Source organism: Kogia breviceps, chromosome 2, assembly GCF_026419965.1.
Source record: "Kogia breviceps isolate mKogBre1 chromosome 2, mKogBre1 haplotype 1, whole genome shotgun sequence".
Taxonomy (NCBI): Eukaryota; Metazoa; Chordata; class Mammalia; order Artiodactyla; family Physeteridae; genus Kogia; species Kogia breviceps.
In genome coordinates this window covers 125,431,494-125,454,817 of record NC_081311.1, presented here as the reverse complement: position 1 = coordinate 125,454,817, position 23,324 = coordinate 125,431,494, and the positions used below count along the sequence as shown (strand labels likewise).

Below are 23,324 nucleotides of genomic sequence, written 5' to 3'. Positions count from 1 at the left end.
AGTGGCAAGAGTGGACATCCTTGTCTTGTTCCTGATCTTAGGGGAAATGCTTTCAGCTTTTCACAGTTGAGAATAATGTTAGATGTCGGTTTGTCATATATGGCCTTTATTATGTTGAGGTAGGTTTCCTCTGTGCTGAGTTTCTGGAGAGTTTTTTATCATAAATGGGTGTTGAATTTTGTCAAAAGCTTTTTCTGCATTTATCGAGATGATCATGTGGTTTTAATTCTTTAGTTTGTTGATGTGGTGTATCACACTGATTTGCGGATATTGAAGAATCCTTGCATCTGCTTCTGGGTCTCGCAACGGTAGTGGCATCCCGTACACTACCGGGGCAGCAGGGGCAGTGATTGGCGACTGCTCGCTGCCCATGCGTGCTCCCCAGATGGCAGAGGCAGTGAACAGTGCCCACTCCTGGGTCTCCCAACAGCAGTGGCATTCTGCTCACTCCCGGGACAGCAGGGGCAGTGATTGGCACCTGCTTGTGGGCAGCGATTGGCACCTGCTTGTGGGTCTCCTAGTGGCAGTGGTGGCTCGCGCCCACCACTGGAGCTCATGTAGGTGGTGTCCTGTTGCCTAAGAGTGCATGCAGGGAAAGAAGCTCCTATGGCGGTCCTACCCCTCTCCTTGCACGTTTCCCCAACAATGGCACTTTGTCTCTCTGGTGTGTCCAAGCTTCTTCTGAGTACACCCTTGGTTGCCACACTCCAGCCTCTTCAGGCTGTCTCTGCACAGCCAATGCCAGTCCTCTACCTAGATCTGACCTCTGAAGCCGGAGCTTCAGCACCCAGCCTCTGCCCATAGTGATGGACAAGCGTCTCAGGCTGGGGAGCACGGGGCGGCGGTGACCACCTGTGCAGGTCACCCTCCGTCCTACCTTCCTCAAACTGGTTGCTGCACTCTCCTCTGAGGCTCTGAAGCTTCTCCATCCTAGCTGATCTCCTCACCATAGAGGGAACTTCCCGGGGTGCAGGAAAATTTCTTCCTTTGTAGTTTCCTCCCTGGGGTGCAGTTCCCATCCCAGTTCCTTCCTTCATTTTTTTTCCCTTTTTTCTTTTGTCCTATCGAGTTATGGGGAGGTTTTCTTGCCCTTTCAGAAATCTGAGGTCTTTTTCCAGTGTTCAGTAGATGTTCTGTGCAAATCGTTCCACTTATAGATGTATTTTTGATGTATTGGTGGGAGTAGGTGAGTTCCACGTCTTACTCCTCTGCCATCTTGATGCCTAAGATCTCTCTATGAATTCTTGATACATTCAGCTGCATTACAAATATAACCATCATGTTGTGCTGATTAGAATAATTTTTGCTTCCTCAGCTCACTCTAAAGCACTAAACAACTCACTCCTGTGCTTCTTCTTGACCCTTTTAGACAACTTGTGTACAGAGGAGCAGTTATCTCTAACTCTGCTTTAAGTTCCTACGAACTCCAAATTCGGCCTCTGAAAGTAGCCATGGCAGCAAGACTCAACCGCCAAGTAGCCTCCACGTGGCCCACCTTGCCGTGCCACTTTCCAGTGCTTACAGAGAGCACAAGAATCCTTGTTATAGTATAAGTTTCTGATAATTAATTGGACTGTCACACAGAAAAAGGTGTCCTAGAATTTCAGTCAAGTATAAATCTTGTTTAAAGACTACATTTTTACCTGGTCCAAAGGGCATCTTCAGATAGCCAAAGCAAAGTTGTAACAGATGTGCTTATCTATGCACTTTAAAATTTTATTAAACCACCAAAAGTCACAGAAAACATGACATACGTAAACATTTGAAAAAGAAATTTAGGATAATCACCATCAGGAAAACATCATAGTTGTTGAATGATTATTTTATATGATTCAGTTAACAACAGAATCAAATGTAGTCCTCATTTTCTCATACATGGTAATATGAGATGAGTTCCAAACATCTGGCCTCATTCTCCATAGGCTCATTGAAGATGTTGCTCTTTTAATTAAATTCTTCAGTGCTTTCTTACAATACTTGGGATAATAACATAGGCAAATTAATTCTTGATTAGAATGCCCATTAATTTACTAAACTAAGCCATAGTCTACCTGAATAGTTTACACAACATTTTCCCCCCGAAATATGAAGCTGATAAAAAAGGGAGAGTTTACCTGATTTCCTCCCATACCATGACAGTTGAATATACCCACTTTTTCATTTTCCTTGCGGCCCATGTTGTCTAAACATTGATTTGTTTCAACATTTCTTATCTAAAGGAAACACACAAAAATGTAAGTCAGAAGGTCTTTCTGATATTTTCAAAGTGCAAATTGGTAACAAAATAATATGAGTTTGTAAGGAAGTTTCTCCAAGGAGAACACATTACTTTAAATATTTATTTTTATTTTTCTGTGTCCATTCTGAGATCTATATAAGATTCTAAACTCTCATTCAAGTAAACTTGAATAGCATGAGCATTGTCATTAGCATCCAATCAAGAGGCACTCTTTGTTTATAGCGTAGTATCAGAAAAGAAGAAAACCTCTACATATTATAAATTAGGAATTCTTCCCAAAATCATTTAAAAATTAGGACAGTTTCCAAATTCCACTCAGATAACTATAGTGTATTCATGATGTCCTATAGAGAAAGGAAGGGAAACAAATTGGTTAAATATTCAAATTTATGTATTTTTAGTTGCTTCATTACTAGATGTTCCATTCTGTACATTTATAAAGGTTAATTACACTGTTTATTTCTTTAACTAAAATATACATATCTTTTTTTCATTCCCAGTGCCAAACTTAGTGGAAAGCAGCTGACCCTAAGAAAAGCTATTACAAGGCTAAATGGTGATTTCACATGAAAATTCTTTAAAACCAAGATTAAATTGCCAACTGTAAACATAAGATTCATGGTTTATACTCAAACACTGCATTAGTCCCATAATTAACATAACATTAATACATAGTTGTGCCAGATGCAATTACAAAAGCCATTTATTGAGTTTAAAGATGCCCAGATTACTAAATCAAGCACAAGTGAATGTAAAGAAGAAGAAAAACCTTTCTAGTAGATGGAATGTTTTAGAATTTTTTCCTTAGTCTTACCTCCAAGTAGTATTTTTTTTTTTTTTTAATGTCTTTTTTTTTTTTTTTTTTTTTTTTTTTTGTGGTACGCGGGCCTCTCACTGCTGTGGCCTCTCCCGCTGTGGAGTACAGGCTCCGGACGCACAGGTCCAGCGGCCATGGCTCACGGGCCCAGCAGCTCCGCGGCATGTGGGTTCCTCCCGGACTGGGGCACGAACCCATGTCCCCTGCATCGGCAGGCGGACTCCCAACCACTGCGCCACCAGGGAAGCCCAAGTAGTATGTTTTATACTTGTCCACTCTGCTTCTGGAAAGTTCTTACCTCTGACTCTTATTTGGACACATATTATTGTTCACTCACACATTACTTGGATATATTTATTTATAATAGTTATCTATGCTTTAGGTAAATGTTTCTTCCTACTGGAAAATGAATATGATTAGAAACTTCTATAGAGGCTGGAGTAGGTTTATACAATTCAACTTTTTTGTATGGTACAGAACCCTATGGTCAGGTAATGGTTCCCAGAGTTAGGAAAAGCACTGTCATTTGCAGTAAACCCCAATCAGCAATTGAAATTAGTGGGGAGTAGAATTCACACTTGGTAAGGGGTTGGGCAGAACTGAGCAGTATGGTCAAGCCCTGTTCCTATGATTAGAGGGAGGCAAGAGTGGAAACAGAAACAAATAAGGAGACTATTGAGTCACGCCAGCAAGAGATGATGGTTACGTGGAATAATAGGATAACAGTGGAGGTGGGGAGGTCAAATTTAGGATGTTTTTAAGGTAGAGCCAGTAGGACTTGAAATTGAATTGGAAATGAGCTAGGAGAGAAAAAAAAGACATCAAGAAGCATTACAAGGTTTTGGCCTGAGCAAATAGGTAGATGATGTTTCCATTTACTGGGAACAATATTCTGAGTTCTTACACATTGATAACTGTATGCTTGAAAATCCATTTTGTGGATCTGAAATCCTTGGCTTACAATATATTTCCTTGAGTATCTTTAAAATGTTACTCTATTCACTTCCAGCATAAATAGTTGCTTTTGAAGAGTCTGGTGTAGTCTGATTTTCTTTCTCTTATTACAAATGTCTGTTTGCCTGAATGCCAAACTAAGTCCAATAGGTTTACCACAACGTATCTTAAAATTCATTCTGTATCACTTGCCCAGGTATATGGTGTTCTGTTTCACTATGTAGTTCCAAATTTATTTTCAAGGGTAACTGTTGAATAATATTGTATTATATATAATTGAATTATATATAATTCAATAAATATTGAGTTATTTTTAGTGTTCATTTTGTTTCATTGCTTTTTCACATTAGGAAATTCTATTATTTTGGATCTTCTTGCTTCTCTATATGTCAAAAAGTTTCCTCCTTTCCCCCCCCTCTAAAACTCTATGGCATTTTCTCCTGGAATTATTGACTCATCTGTTCTTTAAGTTTATCCTTCATTTCTGAAATGATTCATTCTTTAATTTCTAATTCTTTCCTGCACTTCAGGCCCTCATTTCAGAGGTTTTTCTAAATTTGATTTATATTGTTGTTTTACTTATTTTATCATTATAAAATTTCTCTTGACTTGTTTTAAAATATTTACAATTTTCCTGTCTTATGAGCATAAACTTTTGGTGTGCTTTCATTTTTGGAGAGCTATCATTTTACTCTTTATTATCTTTATTCTTATGGTAGTGATCCTTTTCTATTCTTTTCCTTTCCTTTTTTTTTTTTAAATTTTATTTCAGGAAACAAATTCTCTGGATCTTTTAAGAGGGAGAATTTGATTAGGAAGTAATTTTTCCTCCTCCCTCCCTCCCTTGCTCTTTCTCTCTTTGTCTCTTCCTTTCTTTCCCTTTTTCCTGTCTCTCCCTACCTTCCTTCCTGATGGGCGGAATCACTTGACATCTTTAAAGTATTCTGATGCCTGGTATCTATGCCCAGATGATTCTCATTTAATTGGCATAGGGTGTAACCTGTCCATCAGGTGTTATAAAATCTCCCCAGGTGATTAAAATGTGCAAAGTTTGGCAAACACCATTCTGGAGGAAGGTATAGCATGTCTTGATATTGAATGGTGACATTACAATTACTTTTCCTTTTTGGAGTAATTTCTTTTTCAGTGGTTTCCACCTGGGCTGCCCTGTAGACTCACCTGGAAAGCTTTTAGAATGTACTTCTACTTTGCTTCACCTTCATAGATTCTGATTCAAATGGTCTAGAGTAGGACCAGAATACAGTTAAAAGCTCTCCAGATAATTCAAATGTGTAATCAGGGCTGAAACTCCCCTTATCAGGAAAACACAACAGAGTAGTTGGTAACTAGAAGCCTGTTAATTTTGTGAATCATTTTGAAAACTGTGAGTGCTGTTGGAAGGGCAAGGAGGTTTTCATAGCAAAGCTGATTTCCCCGCTACCCATTGGGTATGTTTAAGAATAAATGTTTCCAGCTATACCTACAGGAAATGTTTACACTGGAGACCATTTCTAACTTCACAAATCTAGATCTGTTCCTGTATTTTTTTGAAGAGTTAAAAAAAATTGCCTTCTGTTCTTTGAGATCTCTTGGTTCTGTTCAACATTGCCATTTTTATTTTTAAAAAATGTTTACTGAAATATAGTTTATTTACAATGTGTTAGTTTCAGGTGTACAGCAAAGTGATCCAGTTAGACATATATATTATATATATAATATATATTCTTTTTCAGATTCTTTCCCATATAAGTTATTACAGAGCATTGAGTAGAGTTCCCTGTGCAGTACAGTAGGTCCTTGTTGATTATTTTATATATAGTAGTGTGTATATGTTAATCGCAAACTTATAATTTATCCTTCCCCCCACATTTCCACTTTGGTAACCATAAGTTTGTTTTCAAAGTCTGTGAGACTGTTTCTGTTTTGTAAATAAGTTCATTTGTATCATTTGTTAGGATCCACATATAAGTGATATCATATAACATTTGTCTTTCTCTGTCTGACTTACTTCACTTAGTATGATAATCTCTATGTCCGTCCATGTTGCTGCAAATAGCATTTCATCCTTTTTTATGGCTGAGTAATATATTCCACTGTATATATCAATATATACCATGTCTTTTTTTATTCATTCCTCTGTTGATGGACATTCAGGTTGCTTCCATGTCTTAGCTATTGTAAATAGTGCTGCAGTGAGCATTGGGGTGCATGTTTGTTTTTGAATTATGGTTTTCTCCCGATATATGCCCAGGAGTGGGATTGCTGGATCCTATGGTAGCTCTGTTTTTAGTTTTTAAAGAAACCTTCATACTGTTCTCCATAGTGGATGTACCAATTAACATCCCCACTAACAGTGTAGGAGAGTTCCTTTTGTCTCTACAGCCTCTCCAGCATTTATTGCTTTTAGACTTTTTGATGATATACATTCTGACCAGTGTGAGGTGAAACCTCACTGTAGTTTTGATTTGCATTTCTCTCATAATTAGTTACATTGAGCATCTTTTCATGTCCTTATTGGCCATCTGTATATCTTCTTTGGAGTAATGTGTATTTAGAGCTTCTGCCCATTTTTTGACTGGGTTGTTTGAGATTGAGCTACATGAGCTTCTTGTATATTTTGGAGATTAATCCCTCTCCGTTGCATTGTTTGCAAATATTTTCTTCCATTCTGTGGGTTGTCGTTTTGTTTTGTTTATGGTTTCCTTGCTGTGCAAAGTTTTTAAGTTTAATTAGGTCCCATTTGTTTATTTATTTTTTTCATTACTCTAGAAGGTGGATCTAAAAAGATATTGCTACAATTTTATGTCAGAGTGTTCTACCTATGTTTTCCTCTAAGAGTTTTATTGTATCTGGTCTTACATTTAGATATTTAACCCACTTTGAGTTTATTTTTGTGTATGGTGTTAGGGAATATTTCATTTGTTTATATGTAATTGGCCAGTTTTCCCAGCACCACTTGTTGGAGAGACTCTCTTTTCTTCATTGTATATTCTTGCTTCCTTCGTCGTAGATTAATTGACCATAGGTGTATGGGTTTTTTTCTGGGCTTTCTATCTTGTTCCATTTATCTATATTTCTGTTTTTATGCCAGTACCACACTTTTGACGACTGTAGCTTTGTAGTATAGTCTGAAGGCAGGGAGTCTGATTCTTCCAGCTGCATTTTTCTCTCTCAGAATTGCTTTGGCTATTTGGGGTCTTTTGTGTTAACTTACAAATTTTAAAAATTTAAGTTCTAGTTCTGTGAAAAATGCCATTGGTAATTAGATAGGAATTCACTTGATCTGTAAATTGCCTTGGGTAGTGTAGTTATTTTGACAATATTGATTCTTCCAATCCAAAACATGGTATATCTTTACATCCCTTGGTGTCATCTTTGATTTCTTTCATCAGCATCTTATACTTTTCCAAGTACAGGTCTTTTGTCTCCTTAGGTAAGTTTATTCCTGGGTATTTTTTTCTTTTTGATGCAATGGTAAATGGAATCATTTCCTTAATTTATCTTTCTGATCTTTCATTGTTAGTATATAGGAATACAAGAGATTTCTGTGTATTCATTTTGTATCCTGCAACTTTACTGAATTTATTGATGAGCTCTAGTAGTTTATTGGTAGCTCTTTAGGATTTTCTATGTATAGTATCATGTCATCTGCAAACAGTAACAGTTTTGCTTCTTCTTTTCCAATTTGGATTCCTTTTATTTCTTTTTCTTCTCTGATTAACGTGGTTAGGACTTATAAAACGGTGTTGAATAAAAGTGGTGAGACCATACATCCATGTTTTGTTCCTGATCCTAGAGGAAATGCTTTCAGCTTTTCAGTTGAGAATGATAGCTATGGGTTTGTCATATATGGCCTGTGTTCCCTCTATGCTTACTTTCTGGAGAGTTTTTTTAATTATAAATGGGTGTTGAATTGTGTCAAAAGCTTTTTCTGCTTTTGGGCAGATCATCTATTGAGATGATCATATGGTTTTTATTCTTCAGTTTGTTAATATGGTGTATCACATTGATTGATTTGTGTATATTGAAGAATCCTTGCATACCTGGGATAAATCCCACTTGATGATGGTGTATGATCCTTTTAATGTATTGTTGGATTAGGTTTGCTAGTATTTTGTTGTGGATTTTTCGCATCTACATTCATCAGTGATACTAGCCTATAATTTTCTTTCTTTGTGATATCTTTGTCTGGTTTTGATATCAGGGTGATGGTGGCCTCAAAGAGTGAGTTTGGGAGTGTTCCTTCCTCTGCAGTTTTTTTTGGAATAGTTTCAGAAGGATAGATGTTAGCTTTTCTTTAAATGTTTGATAGAATTTGCCTGTGAAGCCATCTGGTCTTGGACTTCGTTTTTTGGGAGTTTTTTCATCACAGCCTCAATTTCAGTACTTGTGATTGGTCTGTTCATATTTTCTATTTCTTCCTGGTTCAGTCTTGTAAGGTTTCACCTTTCTAAGGGTTTTTCCATTTCTTCTATGTTATCCATTTTATTGGCATATAGTTGCTTGTAGTAGTCTATTATGATCCTGTGTATTTCTGTGGTGTCTGTTGTAATTTCTCCTTTTTCATTTCTAATTTTTACTGATTTGGCCCTCTCACTCTCTCTCTTTTTTTTTTCTTGATGAGTCTGGCTAAAAGTTTATCAATTTTGTTTATCTTTTCAAAGAACCAGCTTTTAGTTTCATTGATCTTTGCTATTGTTTTCTTCATCTCAATTTCACTTATTTCTGCTCTGATTTTTCTGACTTTTTTCCTTCTACTAACTTTGGGTTTTGTTCGCTCTTCTTTCTAGTTGCTTTATGTGTAAGGTTAGGTTGTTTATTTGCAGTTTTTCTTGTTTCCCGAGGCAAGATTGCACTGCTATAAACTTCCCTCTTAGAACTGCATTTGCTACATCCCATAGGTTTTGGATCATCGTCTTTTCATTGTCATTTGTCTCTAGGTACTTCTTGATTTCTTCAGCAATCCATTGGTTGCTTAGTAGCATATTATTTAGCCTCACATGTTTGTGTTTTTTACAGTTTTTTTTCTTGTGTTCGATTTCTAATCTCATAGTGTTGTGGTTGGAAAAGATACTTTATATGATTTCAATTTAATTTACCATGATTTTCTTTGTTGCCCAGCATGTTCTCTGACCTGGAGAATGTTGTGTGTGCATTTGAGAAGAACTGTATTCTGCCACTTTGGGGTGGAATGTCCTATAAATATCAGGCCCATCTGGTCTATTGTTGTGTGTGTCATTTAAAGCTTGTGTTTCCTTGTTTATTTTCTGTCTGGATGATCTGTCCATTGGTGTAAGCAAGGTGTTAAAGTCCCCCAGTATTCTTGTGTTACTGTTGATTTCCCCTTTTTTGGCTGTTAGCATTTGCCTTATGTATTGAGGTGTTAGTATGTTGGGTGCATAAATATTTATAATTGTTATATCTTCTTCTTGGATTGATCCCTCAATCATTGTGTATTATTCTTCTTTGTCTCTTCTAACAGTCTTTATTTTAAAGTCTATTTTGTCTGATATGAGTGTTGCTTACTCCAGTTTTTCTTTTAAATTTCCATTTGCATGGAATACCTTTTTGCATCCTGTCACTTTCAGTGTGTATGTGTCCCTAGCCCTGAAGTGGGTCTTTTGTAGACAGCTTATATATATATGGATCTTGTTTTTGTATCCATTCAGCCAGTGTACGTCTTTTGGTTGGAGCATTTAATCCATTTACATTTAATGTAATTATCAATATGTATGTTCTTCTTGCCATTTTGTTAATTGTTTTATATTTCTTTTGGTAGGTCTTTTTCTTCCCTCCCTCTTTTATTATCTTCTCTTGTGATTTGATGACTTTCTTTAGTGTTGTGTTTGTATTCCTTTTTCTTCTTTGTGTGTATATCTATTATAGATTTTTGGTTTGCAGTTACATGAGGTTTTGATATAGCGGTCTATATATATATATACAAGATTGTTTTAAGTTGCTGTTCTCTTAATTTCAAATGTGTTTTCAATATCCTGCATTTGTACTCTCCTGTTCTCATGATTGCTGGTTTTGATATCATTTGTGTATGGATGGTTTCCTATGTTTGCTAAATGTTTGCCTTTACCAGTGAGCTTTCTCATTCCTAATTTTCTTGTTTAGAGTTGTGGCTTTTTCTTTTTCACCTAGAGAAGTTCTTTTAGCATTTGTTGTAAAGCTGGTTTGGTGGTGCTGAATTCTCTTATTTTTTGCTTGTCTGTAAAGCTTTTGTTTTCTCTGTCAGATCTGAACGAAAGCCTTGCTGGGTAGAATATTCTTAGTTGTAGGGTTTTTCCTTTCATCACTTTAAATATATTGTGACACTCCCTTCTGGCCTGTAGAGTTTATGCTGAAAAATCAGCTGATAACCTTATAGTGATTCCCTTGCATGTTACTTGTTGCTTTTCCTTCGTTGCTTTTAATATTTTTACTTTGTCTTTAATTTTTGTAAGTTTGATTAATATGTGTCTTGGCATATTCCTCCTTGGGTTTATCCTGTATGGAACTCTGCACTTCCTGGAGTTGAATGAGTGTTTCCTTTTCCATGTTAGGGAGGTTTTGGGCTATAATCTCTTCAAATATATTGTCAGGCCCTTTCTATGTCTCTTCTCATCCTGGGACCTCTATAATGCAAATGTTGGTGTGTTTAATGTTGTCCCAGAGGTCTCCAAGACTGTCCTCTTTTCTTTTCATTCTTTTTTCTTTGTTTTGTTCTACAGCAGTGATTTCCACCATTCTGTCTTCCAGGTCACTTATCAGTTATTATGCCTCAGTTATTCTGCTATTGATTCTTTCTAGTGTATTTTTCATTTCAGTTATTGTATTGTTCAACTCTGTTTGTTCTTTATCTTCTCGGTTTGTGCCTCCATTTTTTTTTTCCAAGATCTTGGATCATCTTTACCATCATTACTCTGAATCATTTTTTGGGTAGATTGCTTATCTCCACTTGAGTTAGTTGTTCTTCCAGGGTTTTATCTTTTCCATTTGTCTGGTGTGTATTCCTTTTCCATCTCATTGTGTCTGACTTTCTCTGTTTCCAGTCTCAGTTCCACAGGCTGCAGGATGGTATTTCCTCTTGCTTCTAGTGTCTGTTCCCTGGTGGGTGATGCTGGTCTAAGAGGCTTGTGCAGGCTTCCTGGTAGGAGGGACTGGTGCCTGCCTATTGGTGGGTGGAGCTGGGTCTTGTCCCTCTGGTGGGCAGGCTGTGTCAAGGGGTGTGTTTAATGGACAGCTGTGGGTTCTGCTGATGGGTGGAGCTGTGTTCCCACCCTGTTGGTTGTTTGTCCTGAGGCATCTCAGCACTGAAGCCTACAGGCTGTTGGGTGGGGCCAAGACTTGGTGACAAAATGGGAGCCTCCTGGAGAGTTCATGCCAGTGAGTACTCCCCTGTACCTCTGCCACCAGTGTCCTCTTCTCCACAGTGAGCCATAGCTACCCCCCTGCTCTCCAGGCTCCTATGGAGTCCCTGCTTTTTCCATGGGTCCTGGTGTGCACCCTCCAAGGGTGGAGTTTCTCTTTCCCCCAGTCCTGTGGAGTTTCTGCAATCAAGCCCCACTGGAATTCAAAGCCAAATGCTCTGGGGGGCTCCTCCTCCCAATGTTAGACCCCCAGACTGGGGAGCCTGATGTGGGGTTCAGAACTCTCACTCCTGTGGGACAACCTCTGTGATGTAATTATTTTCCAGTTTGTGGGTCACCCACCCAAATGGGTATGGGATTTGATTGTTTTGCACATGGGCCCCCTCCTACTGTCTCATTGTGGCTTCTTTGTCTTTTAGATGTAGACTATCTTTTTTGGTACATTCCAGTCTTTTTTCAGGTCCAATGGTTGTTTAGCAGTTGTTATTTTGGTGTTTTCATGAGAGGAGGCAAGCTCAAGTCCTTCTACTCTGCTATCTTGTCTCTGCCACCATGCCCCTGCCCCACCCTGACCTTTCCCATTTTTATCTGGACTTTGTCACTGTTGTCCCTACCTCCATAAGTTGGGCTTTATTCCCTGAAGTTTCTCCTGAGAAAGAGCTTCAGCTATTGAGTTGTAAGAATTCACAGGCTGCAGAGTTTTCAGGCCCTTCAGACATTTAGAGAGGGGACTTTTCACTGACTTGCACATTGGATTTTATGAAAACACTTCTCCCAGTTTCAACTACTATTATTAAATTGGCATAAAACAATTTCTCATGAGTATCTATTGGCAACTCAGGTGTTATCCTGGTCTCATTTCCATCAGACACCCCATTGCTTCCCTTTTTTCCTACTGCAATGATTGTATTATCATATGGTCATGAATTTTACAGGTCATATTTTGGGATTGGTGAGAATACCTTGTCACCTAATTTTATTGTTAAAGTTGTCCATCAGTTTTTGGTTTTGCTAAAACCTGGATGCTCTCTCTGCCTCAATGGAGAAATTCAAAGAGATTCAAACAGTATGTCACTGCTGCTGGTGTTTTTTTTCAGAATTCCAGAATAGACTCATTTTGGGGACTTCATGAAAAGGAGCCTGTTTTATTCATGACATGTTCTAACTTTTCTAAAAATTGGTTTGATAGTTTCCAGATGTAATATTAATTGTCCCTTAGAATGCAGCAGGTGCTAAGAGGATATATTATAGGAACCCAAGTCGAATCTGGTGAGGCTGGCTGGACATGGGTTCTAGGAGACTAGAAATAACTAGGAGTCAGTCAGTGGTTTTAGGAAAGCTGTCAGAATGAGACAGTGATGGCAAGCACCACAACCATCACAATAATAATTATTATTTATAATTGTAATTGTATGTGCCATGAACTGCCCAAGCACTTAGGTTGGTTTTGAATTAGTTATTATACATATTACCCCCATTTTACACATGAAAACATTAAGATACAAAGAGGTTAAGTAGTTTGTCCAAATAAGTTATTGAAAGTTATTATAGTGAGTCTGGGAATTGCCTAGTCCTGCCATCCAGGCAGGTAGGCAGTGTTGTTCAGAAAGGAGGCCTATAAGGAGGAAGGGAGGATTAAGTTCTAGTTGAATAATGGTAAAGGTAAATGACAGGTCATCCAGACAGTGGCAAAGACACATGAAAGGGGCCTAGGATCAGACCTGAGGAACCAGGTCAAAAAGGCTAGAAGCAAAGTGGTTTCCATGCTGAGTGTCTGTCAGACTGTTGGACCCAGGTCATGAAAATGACTTCTGGCTATAATGACATTGGATACAAATATGGAGTGTCAGGGAACAGGGCTATCAATACCCATCTTAAAAAATTGAGAAGGACATATCATCTGGATAGAGACAGTCTCTGAGAGGTTTTTGTGAGTAGTCCTATGATATCCAGATTTAAAAAAAAAAATGCATGTACACCTAGAAGGCAGCCTGATGTACATCAGGTTATTCTCAAGTCAATGAGCCTAACAGTGGGAATCTGTAATATTTTCTTCAAACATAAAAATAGTCACTAGTGTCTTCTGACAGTCCTCAACAAGCAAATCTTAATTCACAGTATAAGATACTGGCATACAGGAAAGTTCAAACTGTGCATCTCATCTTTTGAGATACAAAGGATGATCAGATATAGGATGATTTTGCGTGACTTTAAAATCAGAACCATCATAAGAACACCCTGGAACTGAGGCAAATATATATATTCCCAAAGAATGTTATTTAAGCAATGAAATGAAATTTCAGGAAAGATCCTGATCTTGTCACCGGTGTCATATTACCTGACAACACCAATTGCTTGATCATGCCATTCATTAATCCTGAGAAAAATCTAGGCAAACAAACATGGAGGCACTTCATCCATAGAAACTCCTTACAGAATCCAACCTGTATCAACATAAGTAGAACATACGGGTAGTTCTGCATTCTGAGAAATTCTTGTGACTCATTTCTTATGTTGTGGTATAGCTTTGAATATATGGTGTAGGGCCAATGTAGTTTTAACTTTGTTGTCTGCTTTGACTTTTCTTTGTTTTACACATAATCTTTTATTGCCTGAGAACAATCTTTCATGACATAAACTTGGGAGTATTTTTTCCATTTGTGTTTTGATGTTTGAAATCAGCAGGTCTTTTTCTAAATGTTTCTACTCATTGGTAGTATCATTGGTACTGTTCTTACCACTTGCATGGTTTGTTCATTAGCTTTTGCTCCCTCTGCTGGATTGTGACAGCTAGCAACAATGAGAACTCCAATTCTAAAAAAGAGTCATAAACTCCCACCCCCACCACCTTTGAACTTCAAAACTAACGTGTAAATTTCATTCTAAAATAAGAGTCTAAACTTAAAGGAGCTTTTTTGGGGCTTTAATTACTCCAACACATGCTTATCTTTCAACTGCACAATGTGTTACTCATTATTTTAAATATGTCAACCTCATTTGGTTTTTCTTTACTTTGTAAAGAAGGAAATAGGCACATTTGCACTGAATTCCAGAGTTTAATGTTAATATTTCCATGTAATTAATTGCTGCAGTGAATATGCATTTAAGTATATTTATTTTCTCTTTACCAAATTATGAATAAATCAGGATGATTTTACACAGATTTGCAAAATCTATTTAATTAACAAACCCAAGCTGACTTCTCTTATGTAAACCTGGGTTTAGAATGTCCTGTGAGATTTAAAAATTATGAGTATGTGATATCTTACCCTCCTTCAACAAAACAGTAGAGAATACAGAAAACTGAACAATTTTCATTTATTTTGGTGGATAACAAAAGCAAACAAGAATCCTAGGATAATTCATATGCCTAACTGGAATATAGTTTGTTGCAGTTGTTTGTGCCAATACATATTTAAGTGATAGAATTGATTCTAATTTATTTATCAGCAGTGTAAAGTAAAAAAAAAAATTTTTTTTCCTAGTAAGATACTTGCTCATTTTGTCCATAGGTGGGTTACCCAGCCCAACATTCTTTAAGGTTAACATCTAATGAAGAGTAATATATTCTGTCTGTATATGTGCATATTTAGTTACACTGGGATGAAAATCAGCTACTGGTCCGAGAGAGTTTTGGAAATACTATCATGGGCAGAGAGAATGCCCCTACTTGTGCCAAGTTGTATAAAATGAGGCTTTCTTACTGGTTATCCTATTAAAGGGTCAAGAAGATGGTGAATTTATAAATAGATCTCCTGATTACCAACAGAAAGGGTAACACTCTCAGGGTTTTAGCCTCTGCATTTGGCAGTAACTGATTTTATCCTTAATCCCTGCAGCCTAGCAGCTTCAATAGATGTCTATTTTTAGTTACTTAAATTTGCTCTTTAACAATACTTAAGGAATACAGTGTCAATGTGTGCAAGGATCTTAACTAGCTGATAAGGTTAAAGAATAAAAGAGGAATAGGAAGTGCTGAGGTCAAGCAGGCAGTACAAAATGCAGAGACTAATGTCACAACGTCTTCCAAGCAACATGCAAATGCAAATATTAAGCCCCAAGAGTTAAAAGTCACTTGGCTCCAACAATCCTCTTCTCTCCCTTCTTGCCCTCTCTATTCTTGTGTTCTACATAGCTCACATTTTTCCAAAATGCTGGCTGTCTGAGGCCAAAAATTTAGGGTGAAGCATTACTACTTTAGAAAACCATTTTTCAATCTTATACTTGAATAAGCTTTTATATTTACAAGATCAGAAGCTGACATGCTAAATATACATAAGCTAAAGGGCTACTTAAGAGAGAATTTAATGCTGCAAGAAGCTCTACTTCCTTATTCCATTATGATCTGCTTACTAAGTCTAAAAGGCATATGCTTCATTAAGCTACTTAATTAAAGGTTTTAGTTCAAAGCAATTGCACAGCTTTTAACTTCTCATTGGAAACTGCATGTAATTCATGGGCTGGGTAAAGTAATATTTCAATTACCTGAGTAAAATGCAAAAGTAAGAAATTAAGACAGCTATCTGGTATCAATACTGATGATTATTTTGGTGACAGTACACGATAATAGAAACTGAATACCATGTTTGCCTCTATCTTGCAATACAACTAGGCAAGTTTTAAAGAGAAATTGACATGAAAATATTTCTATTCACCAATGTACTGCAATATTAAATATCTAGGCTTTGAAAAACTTTGAAACTCAAGGAAATTGTAAATTGTTAAATCCTAACAATTTCATTTGAAATTAAGTGAGGAGTACATATGAATTACTACAAAGAAATAACTTTGTCCTCTAGATAAGTAGCTTTGGACACCTGATACCACTTTGAGACTGTTTGAGAGATAGTACCTTCATATATAAGGAAAGGTAGGTTTTTACATTTTTAAATTGATGGTTAATGACAGGTAGTAAGAAAGAAAAAGATTTAAGTAAATGACTGTTGTCCATTAACAGTTCATCCCAAACTCATTATCAAAGTGTCCATCAAATTATGTATACATGACTAAGGAAAATTCAATTAGAAAGCAGTGCTTGGTGAATTTGTCCTTCTGTTTCCAAGGAAACAGGTGCAGGATTGCATCTCTTTAAGGATGGTTTTAAAGTGGAAAACTGCAGTACATTAATATTCCAGAAAGTTCAAAACTTAATATATCTCATAGATTTTTGAATTTATTGGGTTTTTGAAACAGCAGCTTATAGCATGCCTATATACCACATGTTTATTTCTACTTAATTTCTTACCTGTTTGTTTGATTCTCTTTGCCATCCCCCCACCCCCATTTCAGTAGAATGGCTTAAGAGTAAAGGTCTTTCCTTATTGACTTTGCATCTGTTAGCATATAACACAGGTTCTAGCTTAATCTCTTATTTAATAAAAGCATTTTGAATGAATAACATATAGTAATATAATCTGCTTTCTCCTTCTAGTTATAAGAAAAAGTGAGCTTTAGTGTCAGACTAAAATGTATTGAATCCTGACTCCAATATTTAGTTAGCTCTATGACCATTAGGTCAATCACATGAACTTTCTCCATATAGGTTCCATATTTAATTGGGGATAATAACAAAACCTAAGTCATGGAATTGTGATTTTTAAATACTGCAATTATTATTAAGCATCTAGCATAATGTTTGACATAGTAAGAAAACAATAAATAGTAGCTATAATAATTACAATACCTGTAACTACTGGTGCTGCTACTAATTCTTGCTAGGTGGTGTTGCAGATGCTGTATGTCCTCAATCATCACTATAACCTTGTATGATTACCTTCCAGCTGCTGACAGGTACCAGAGAGAAGACCTAGTGCTACTTGAGTCCTAAACTGTGAGGTCAGTATTTAAACCTTCCTCTGCTTGATTCCGAAGCCTGGGATTTTTTCAGTACAACGTGCTGCCTCTTCTGGATATGTTTCAAAAACTGTGAAAGGTGTAATCTTTATCTTTAAAAGTTTTTCAAAGTTTTTCAAACGATTTCTATGAGGTTCATTACAGAAGATAGTTACTTTAAAATCAGTAGGTTGTATAAAGGAATTTTCCAACACTTCATTTTCACTTTTTCAGAAAGTCAATTAATTAGGTTTCTTGATGTAGTGCAAGAAAGCATAAAACTGAATTTTTAACATGGAAGTAAACATCTAGTTTCCATTTCAGAGCCCTGAATCTTTCTCAGGAGTCACCCCGGTGGCCTCAGAAAATTTCCAAAAAGCCCTCTTTACTCATATCTGTCTTGTTATATAGGCCCTGGTCATACCTTCTTTTAGAAAGTTATCAATGTTTACTCATCAGCTGGGTCCATTGATTACCATGGGAGAAATACTCTACTACAAGAATAGAAAAACTCCCTTCTTCTAAGGGTACAGTCAGAGTCACACTTGATCCAACAAACTTTTCAGTAAAGAAATGAAAGATTTTTTATTGGGGATCTTCAGTGGAACTAGATTAATAACTCACATGCAAACAGTGTTCTAGTTTAAAAAACACTCTTATATATTTTATGTACTGAATATAAGTAAATCCCTGTGACATTAGTGCTAACATGGGAATACTGCATATTTGAAAACAACAGCAATGATACCCTCCCAATGAAAACAAACAAAAAAAAAAACCCAAAACACCAGAGGCACAGGACTAGTGACTAAAGTTACAGCTAGAAACTAGTATATTCAGTGCTATTACACATGAACCTTTGCACTACAGTTCAGATTAATGTTGAATAGATGTAAACTGAAAAATTCTATAGAGAGATATTTACCTGGCTGATGAGTTAGTGGAAATTTGGCAAACAGTGCAAGGATAAGGCACAGAAAAACAGCCTTTAAAAAAAATTCAGCTAGGAACAAATTGCATTTTTTTCTTTAATTATTTTCTAGTTAATCACAAGTGATGTTTATAGTTATAGAGTGGATAAAGTCATAGATATCTTGGCAAATGCACCATAAAGTATTAGACTGAATTTTCAGATATTCTACTGTTATGACCTATAAAAATGGCAGATTCAACAAATGTAATAAATATTTTTGGAATGCATGTATTATTGCTGTTGAAATGCTTTAATTACAACCAATATTAGTTTTGATTCTCAAACCTAATTCCCATTAGGTGGGAAGTTAACAGTATGGAACATATAATTCATAAAGGAATAATTCTTATTTTGAGCAACTGAATATGTATTAGGAACATATGCTTGTATAGTTATGACGAAGCTAATTTTTAAATTTCTAAAGATAATAGATATTTTGTGACTACGTTACCCAATCTACAGATTCAATGCAATCCCTATCAAATTAATAATGGCATTTTTCACAGAATTTGAACAAAAAATTGTAATTTGTATGGAAATACAGAAAGACCCTGAAGAGCCAAAGCAATGTTGAGAAAGAAAGATGGAGCTGGAGGAATAAGGCTCCCTGACTTCAGACTATACTACAAACTACAGTCATCAAAAGAGTATGGTACTGGAGCCTCGGGCGGACCCCAGGGAAAGGTCTGGAGTTGGCAGAGTGAAAACAGCCTGAAGGGGTTAGTGCACCACGGCTGGCCGGGAGGGAGTTCGGGAGAAGTCTGGAGCTGCTGAAGAGGCAAGAGACCTTTTCTTCCCTCTTTACCTCCTGCTGCGTGAGGAGAGGGGTTTAAGTGCGCCACTTAAAGGAGCTCCAGAAACGGGCGCGGAGCTGCCGAAGAGACAAGAGTCTTTTTCTTGCCTCTTCGCTTCCTGGGGCACGAGGAAAGGGGATTAAGGGCACCACATAAAGGAGCTCCAGAAACGGGCGCGAGCTGCGGCTGTTGGCACGGACAACAGAGACGGGTGTGGGACGCTAGGGTTGCTACTGCCGCCACCAAGAGGCCTGTGTGCGAGCACAGGTCACTCTCCACACCGGCCCTCCCGGGAGCCTGCGCAGCCCGCCACCGCCAGGGTCCCGGGATCCTGGGACTGCTTCCCCGGGAAAATGCGCGGTGTGCCTCGGGCCGGTGCAGCATCACGCCGGCCTTTGCCGCCGCGGACTCGCCCCACATCCGTGCCCCCCCTGCCCCCCCCCCGCCGCCTGAGTGAGCCACAGACCACGAATCAGCTGCTCTGTTAACGCTGCTCCTTTGACCCCGCCCTGTCTGAGCGAAGGGCAGACGCCCTCGGACGACCTGCGCGCAGAGGCAGGGCCAGGTCCAGGGCTGAGCCCCAGGAGCTGTGCGAACAAAGAGAAGGGGAGGTCCCTCCCAGCAGCCTCAGAAACAGCAGGATAAAGCTCCACAGTCAGCCTGAAGTGCCCTGCATCTGTGGAAAACCTGAATAGACAGCGAAATATCCCAGGTTGAGGAAGTGGACTTTGGGAGCAAGATATACTATTATTTTCCCCTTTTTTCTTTTTGTGAGTGTGTATGTGGGTGCTGCTGTGTGAGATTTTGTCTGTGTAGCTTTGTTTTCACCATTTGTCCTGGGGTTAGACCGACCATTTTTTTTGTTTTCTTTTTTTCTTTAATAGAAATTTTTTTCTTAATAATTATTTTGTTATTTTCATAACTGTATTTAACCCTACTTTATTTTGTCTTCTCCCCTTTCTTCCCTCCTTTCTTTCCTATTTCCCTCCTTCCTTCCTTCCTCCCTTCCTTTCTTGCCTTTCTATTTTTTTCTCCCTTTTGTTTTGAGCCGTGTGGATTAAAGGCTCTTGGCACTCCAGCCAGGTGTCAAGGCTGTCTCTCTGAGGTGGGAGAACTAACCTCAGGACACTGGTCCACAAGAGACCTCTCAGACCTCTCAAACGGCGAAAATCTCCCAGAGATCTCCATCTCAACACCAAGACCCAGCTTCACTCAAGGACCAGCAATGAACAGTGCTGGACACCCTATACCCAACAAAGAGCAAGACAGGTCTACAGCCCCATCCATTAGCAGAGAGGCTGCCTAGAATCACAGTAAGGCTACTGACATCCATACACGCCACCAGACGTGGACCTGCCCACCAGGGAGATGGGATCCAGCCTCATCCACCAGAACAGGGGCACTGGTCCCCCCAACCAGGAAACCTGCTCAACCCACTGAACCAACCTCAGCCACTGGGGACAGCCACCAAAAATAGATAGAACTACGAACCTGCAGCCTGCAAAAGGGAGACCCCAAACACAGTAAGATAAGCAAAATGAGAAGACAGAAAAACACACAGCAGATGAAGGAACAAGATAAAAACACACCAGACCTAACAAATGAAGAGGTAATAGCCAGTCTACCTGAAAGAGAATTTAGAATAATGATGGTAAAGATGATGCAAAATCTTGGAAATAGAATAGACAAACTGCAAGAAACAGTTAACAAGGACCTAGAAGAAATAAAGAGGAAACAAGTAACGATGAGCAACACAATAAATGAAATGTAAAATACTCTAGACGGGATCAGTAGCAGAATAACCGAGGCAGAAGGACGGATAAGTGACCTGGAAGATAAAATAGTGGAAATAACTACTGCAGAGCAGAATAAAGAAAAAAGAATGAAAAGAACTGAGGACAGTCTCAGAGACCTCTGGGACAACATTAAACGCACCAACATTCGAATCATAGGGGTCCCAGAAGAAGAAGAGGAAAGGAAATAGTCAATCAAGTCCAGGAAGCACAGAGAGTCCCATACAGGATAAACCCAAGGATAAACACGCCAGGACACATAATAATCAAACTGTCAAAAATTAAATACAAAGAAAACATTAAAAGCAACAAGGGAAAAACAACAAATAACACACAAGGGAATCCCCATAAGGTTAACAGCTGATCTTTCAGCAGAAACTCTACAAGCCAGAAGGGAGTGGCAGGACATATTTAAAGTGATGAAGGAAAAAAACCTACAACCAAGATAACTCTACCCAGCAAGGATCTCATTCAGATTTGATGGAGAAATTAAAACCTTTACAGAAAAGCAAAAGCTGAGAGAGTTCAGCACCACCAAACCAGCTCTACAACAAATGCTAAAGGAACTTCTCTAGGCAAGAAACACAAGAGAAGAAAAAGACCTACAAGAACAAACCCGAAACAATTAAGTAAATGGTAATAGGAACATACATATCGATAATTACCTTAAATGTAAATGGATTAAATGCTCCCACCAAAAGACACAGACTGGCTGAATGGATACAAAAACAAGACCTATATATATGCTGTCTACAAGAGACCCACTTCAGACCTAGGGACACATACAGACTGAAAGTAAGGGGATGGAGAAAGATACTCCATGCAAATGGAAATCAGAAGAAAGGTGGAGTAGCAATTCTCATATCAGACAAAATAGACTTTAAAATAAAAACTATTATAAGAGACAAAGAAGGACACTACATAATGATCAAGGGATCGATCCATGAAGAAGATATAACAATTGTAAATATTTACGCACCCAACATAGGAGCACCTCAATACATAAGGCAAATACTAACAGCCATAAAAGGGGAAATCGACAGTAACACAATCATAGTAGGGTACTTTAACACCCCACTCTCACCAATGGACAGATCATCCAAAATGAAAATAAATAAGGAAACACAAGCTTTAAATGATACATTACACAAGATGGATTTGCTTGATATTTATAGGACATTCCATCCAAAAACAACAGAATACACATTTTTCTCAAGTGCCCATGGAACATTCTCCAGGATAGACCATATCTTTGGTCACAAATCTAGGCTTGGCAAAGTTAAGAAAATTGAAATCGTATCAAGTATCTTTTCTGACCACAACGCTATGAGACAAGAGATCAATTACAGGAAAAGATCTGTAAAAAATACAAACACATGGAGGCTAAACAATTCACTACTTAATAACGAAGTGATCACTGAAGAAATCAAAAAGTACTTAGAAACAAATGAAAATGGAGACACGACGACCCAAAACCTATGGGATACAGCAAAAGCAGTTCTAAGAGGGAAGTTTATAGCAATACAATCATACCTTAAGAGACAGGAAGCATCTCGAATAAACAACTTAACTTTGCACCTAAAGCAATTAGAGAAGGAAGAACAAAAAAAACCCCAAATTTAGCAGAAGGAAAGAAATCATAAAGATCAGATCAGAAATAAATGAAAAAGAAATTAAGGAAACAATAGCAAAGATCAATAAAGCTAAAAGCTGGTTCTATAAGAAGATAAATAAAATTGATAAACCATTAGCCAGACTCGTCAAGAAAAAAAGGGAGAAGACTCAAATCAATAGAATTAGAAATGAAAAAGGAGATGTAACAACTGACTCTGCAGAAATACAAAAGATTATTAGATTACTACAAGCAACTCTATGCCAATAAAATGGACAACCTGGAAGAAATGGACAAATTCTTAGAAATGCACAACCTGCCGAGACTGAACCAGGAAGAAATAGAAAATATGAACAGACCAATCACAAGCACTGAAATTGAAACTGTGATTAAAAATCTTCCAGCAAACAAAAGCCCAGGACCAGATGGCTTCCCAGGCAAATTCTATCAAACATTTAGAGAAGAGCTAACACCTATCCTTCTCAAACTCTTCCAAAAGATAGCAGAGGGAGGAACACTCCCAAACTCATTCTATGAGGCCACCATCACCCTGATACCAAAACCAGACAAAGACGTCACAAAGAAAGAAAACTATAGGCCAATATCACTGATGAACATAGATGCAAAAATCCTCAACAAAATACTAGCAAACAGAATCCAACAGCACATTAAAAGGATCATACACCATGATCAAGTGGGGTTTATTCCAGGAATGCAAGGATTCTTCAATATATGCAAATCAATCAACGTGATACACCATATCAACAAGCTGAAGGAGAAAAACCATATGATTATCTCAATAGATGCAGAGAAAGCTTTTGATAAAATTCAACACCCATTTATGATAAAAACCCTGCAGAAAGTAGGCATAGAGGGAACTTTCCTCAATATAATAAAGGCAATATATGACAAACCCACAGCCAGCATTGTTCTCAATGGTGAAAAACTGAAACCA

General features: G+C 37.8%; 1 protein-coding gene across 4 annotated transcripts in view; it reads right to left on the bottom strand.

Annotated features, from left to right (window-relative positions):
- Positions 1-23,324, bottom strand: part of LOC131750502 (polypeptide N-acetylgalactosaminyltransferase 13) — a 578,974-nt gene that overhangs the window by 48,289 nt on the left and 507,361 nt on the right. For 3 of the 4 annotated variants that reach the window (XM_059052963.2, XM_067026046.1, XM_067026045.1), the window contains one exon: positions 2,115-2,213. The exons of the other annotated variant lie outside the window; for it this stretch is intronic. In XM_059052963.2, the coding sequence (XP_058908946.1) occupies positions 2,115-2,213 (99 nt within the window). The remainder of the gene's footprint in view (positions 1-2,114; positions 2,214-23,324) is intronic. 4 annotated transcript variants of the gene reach the window in all.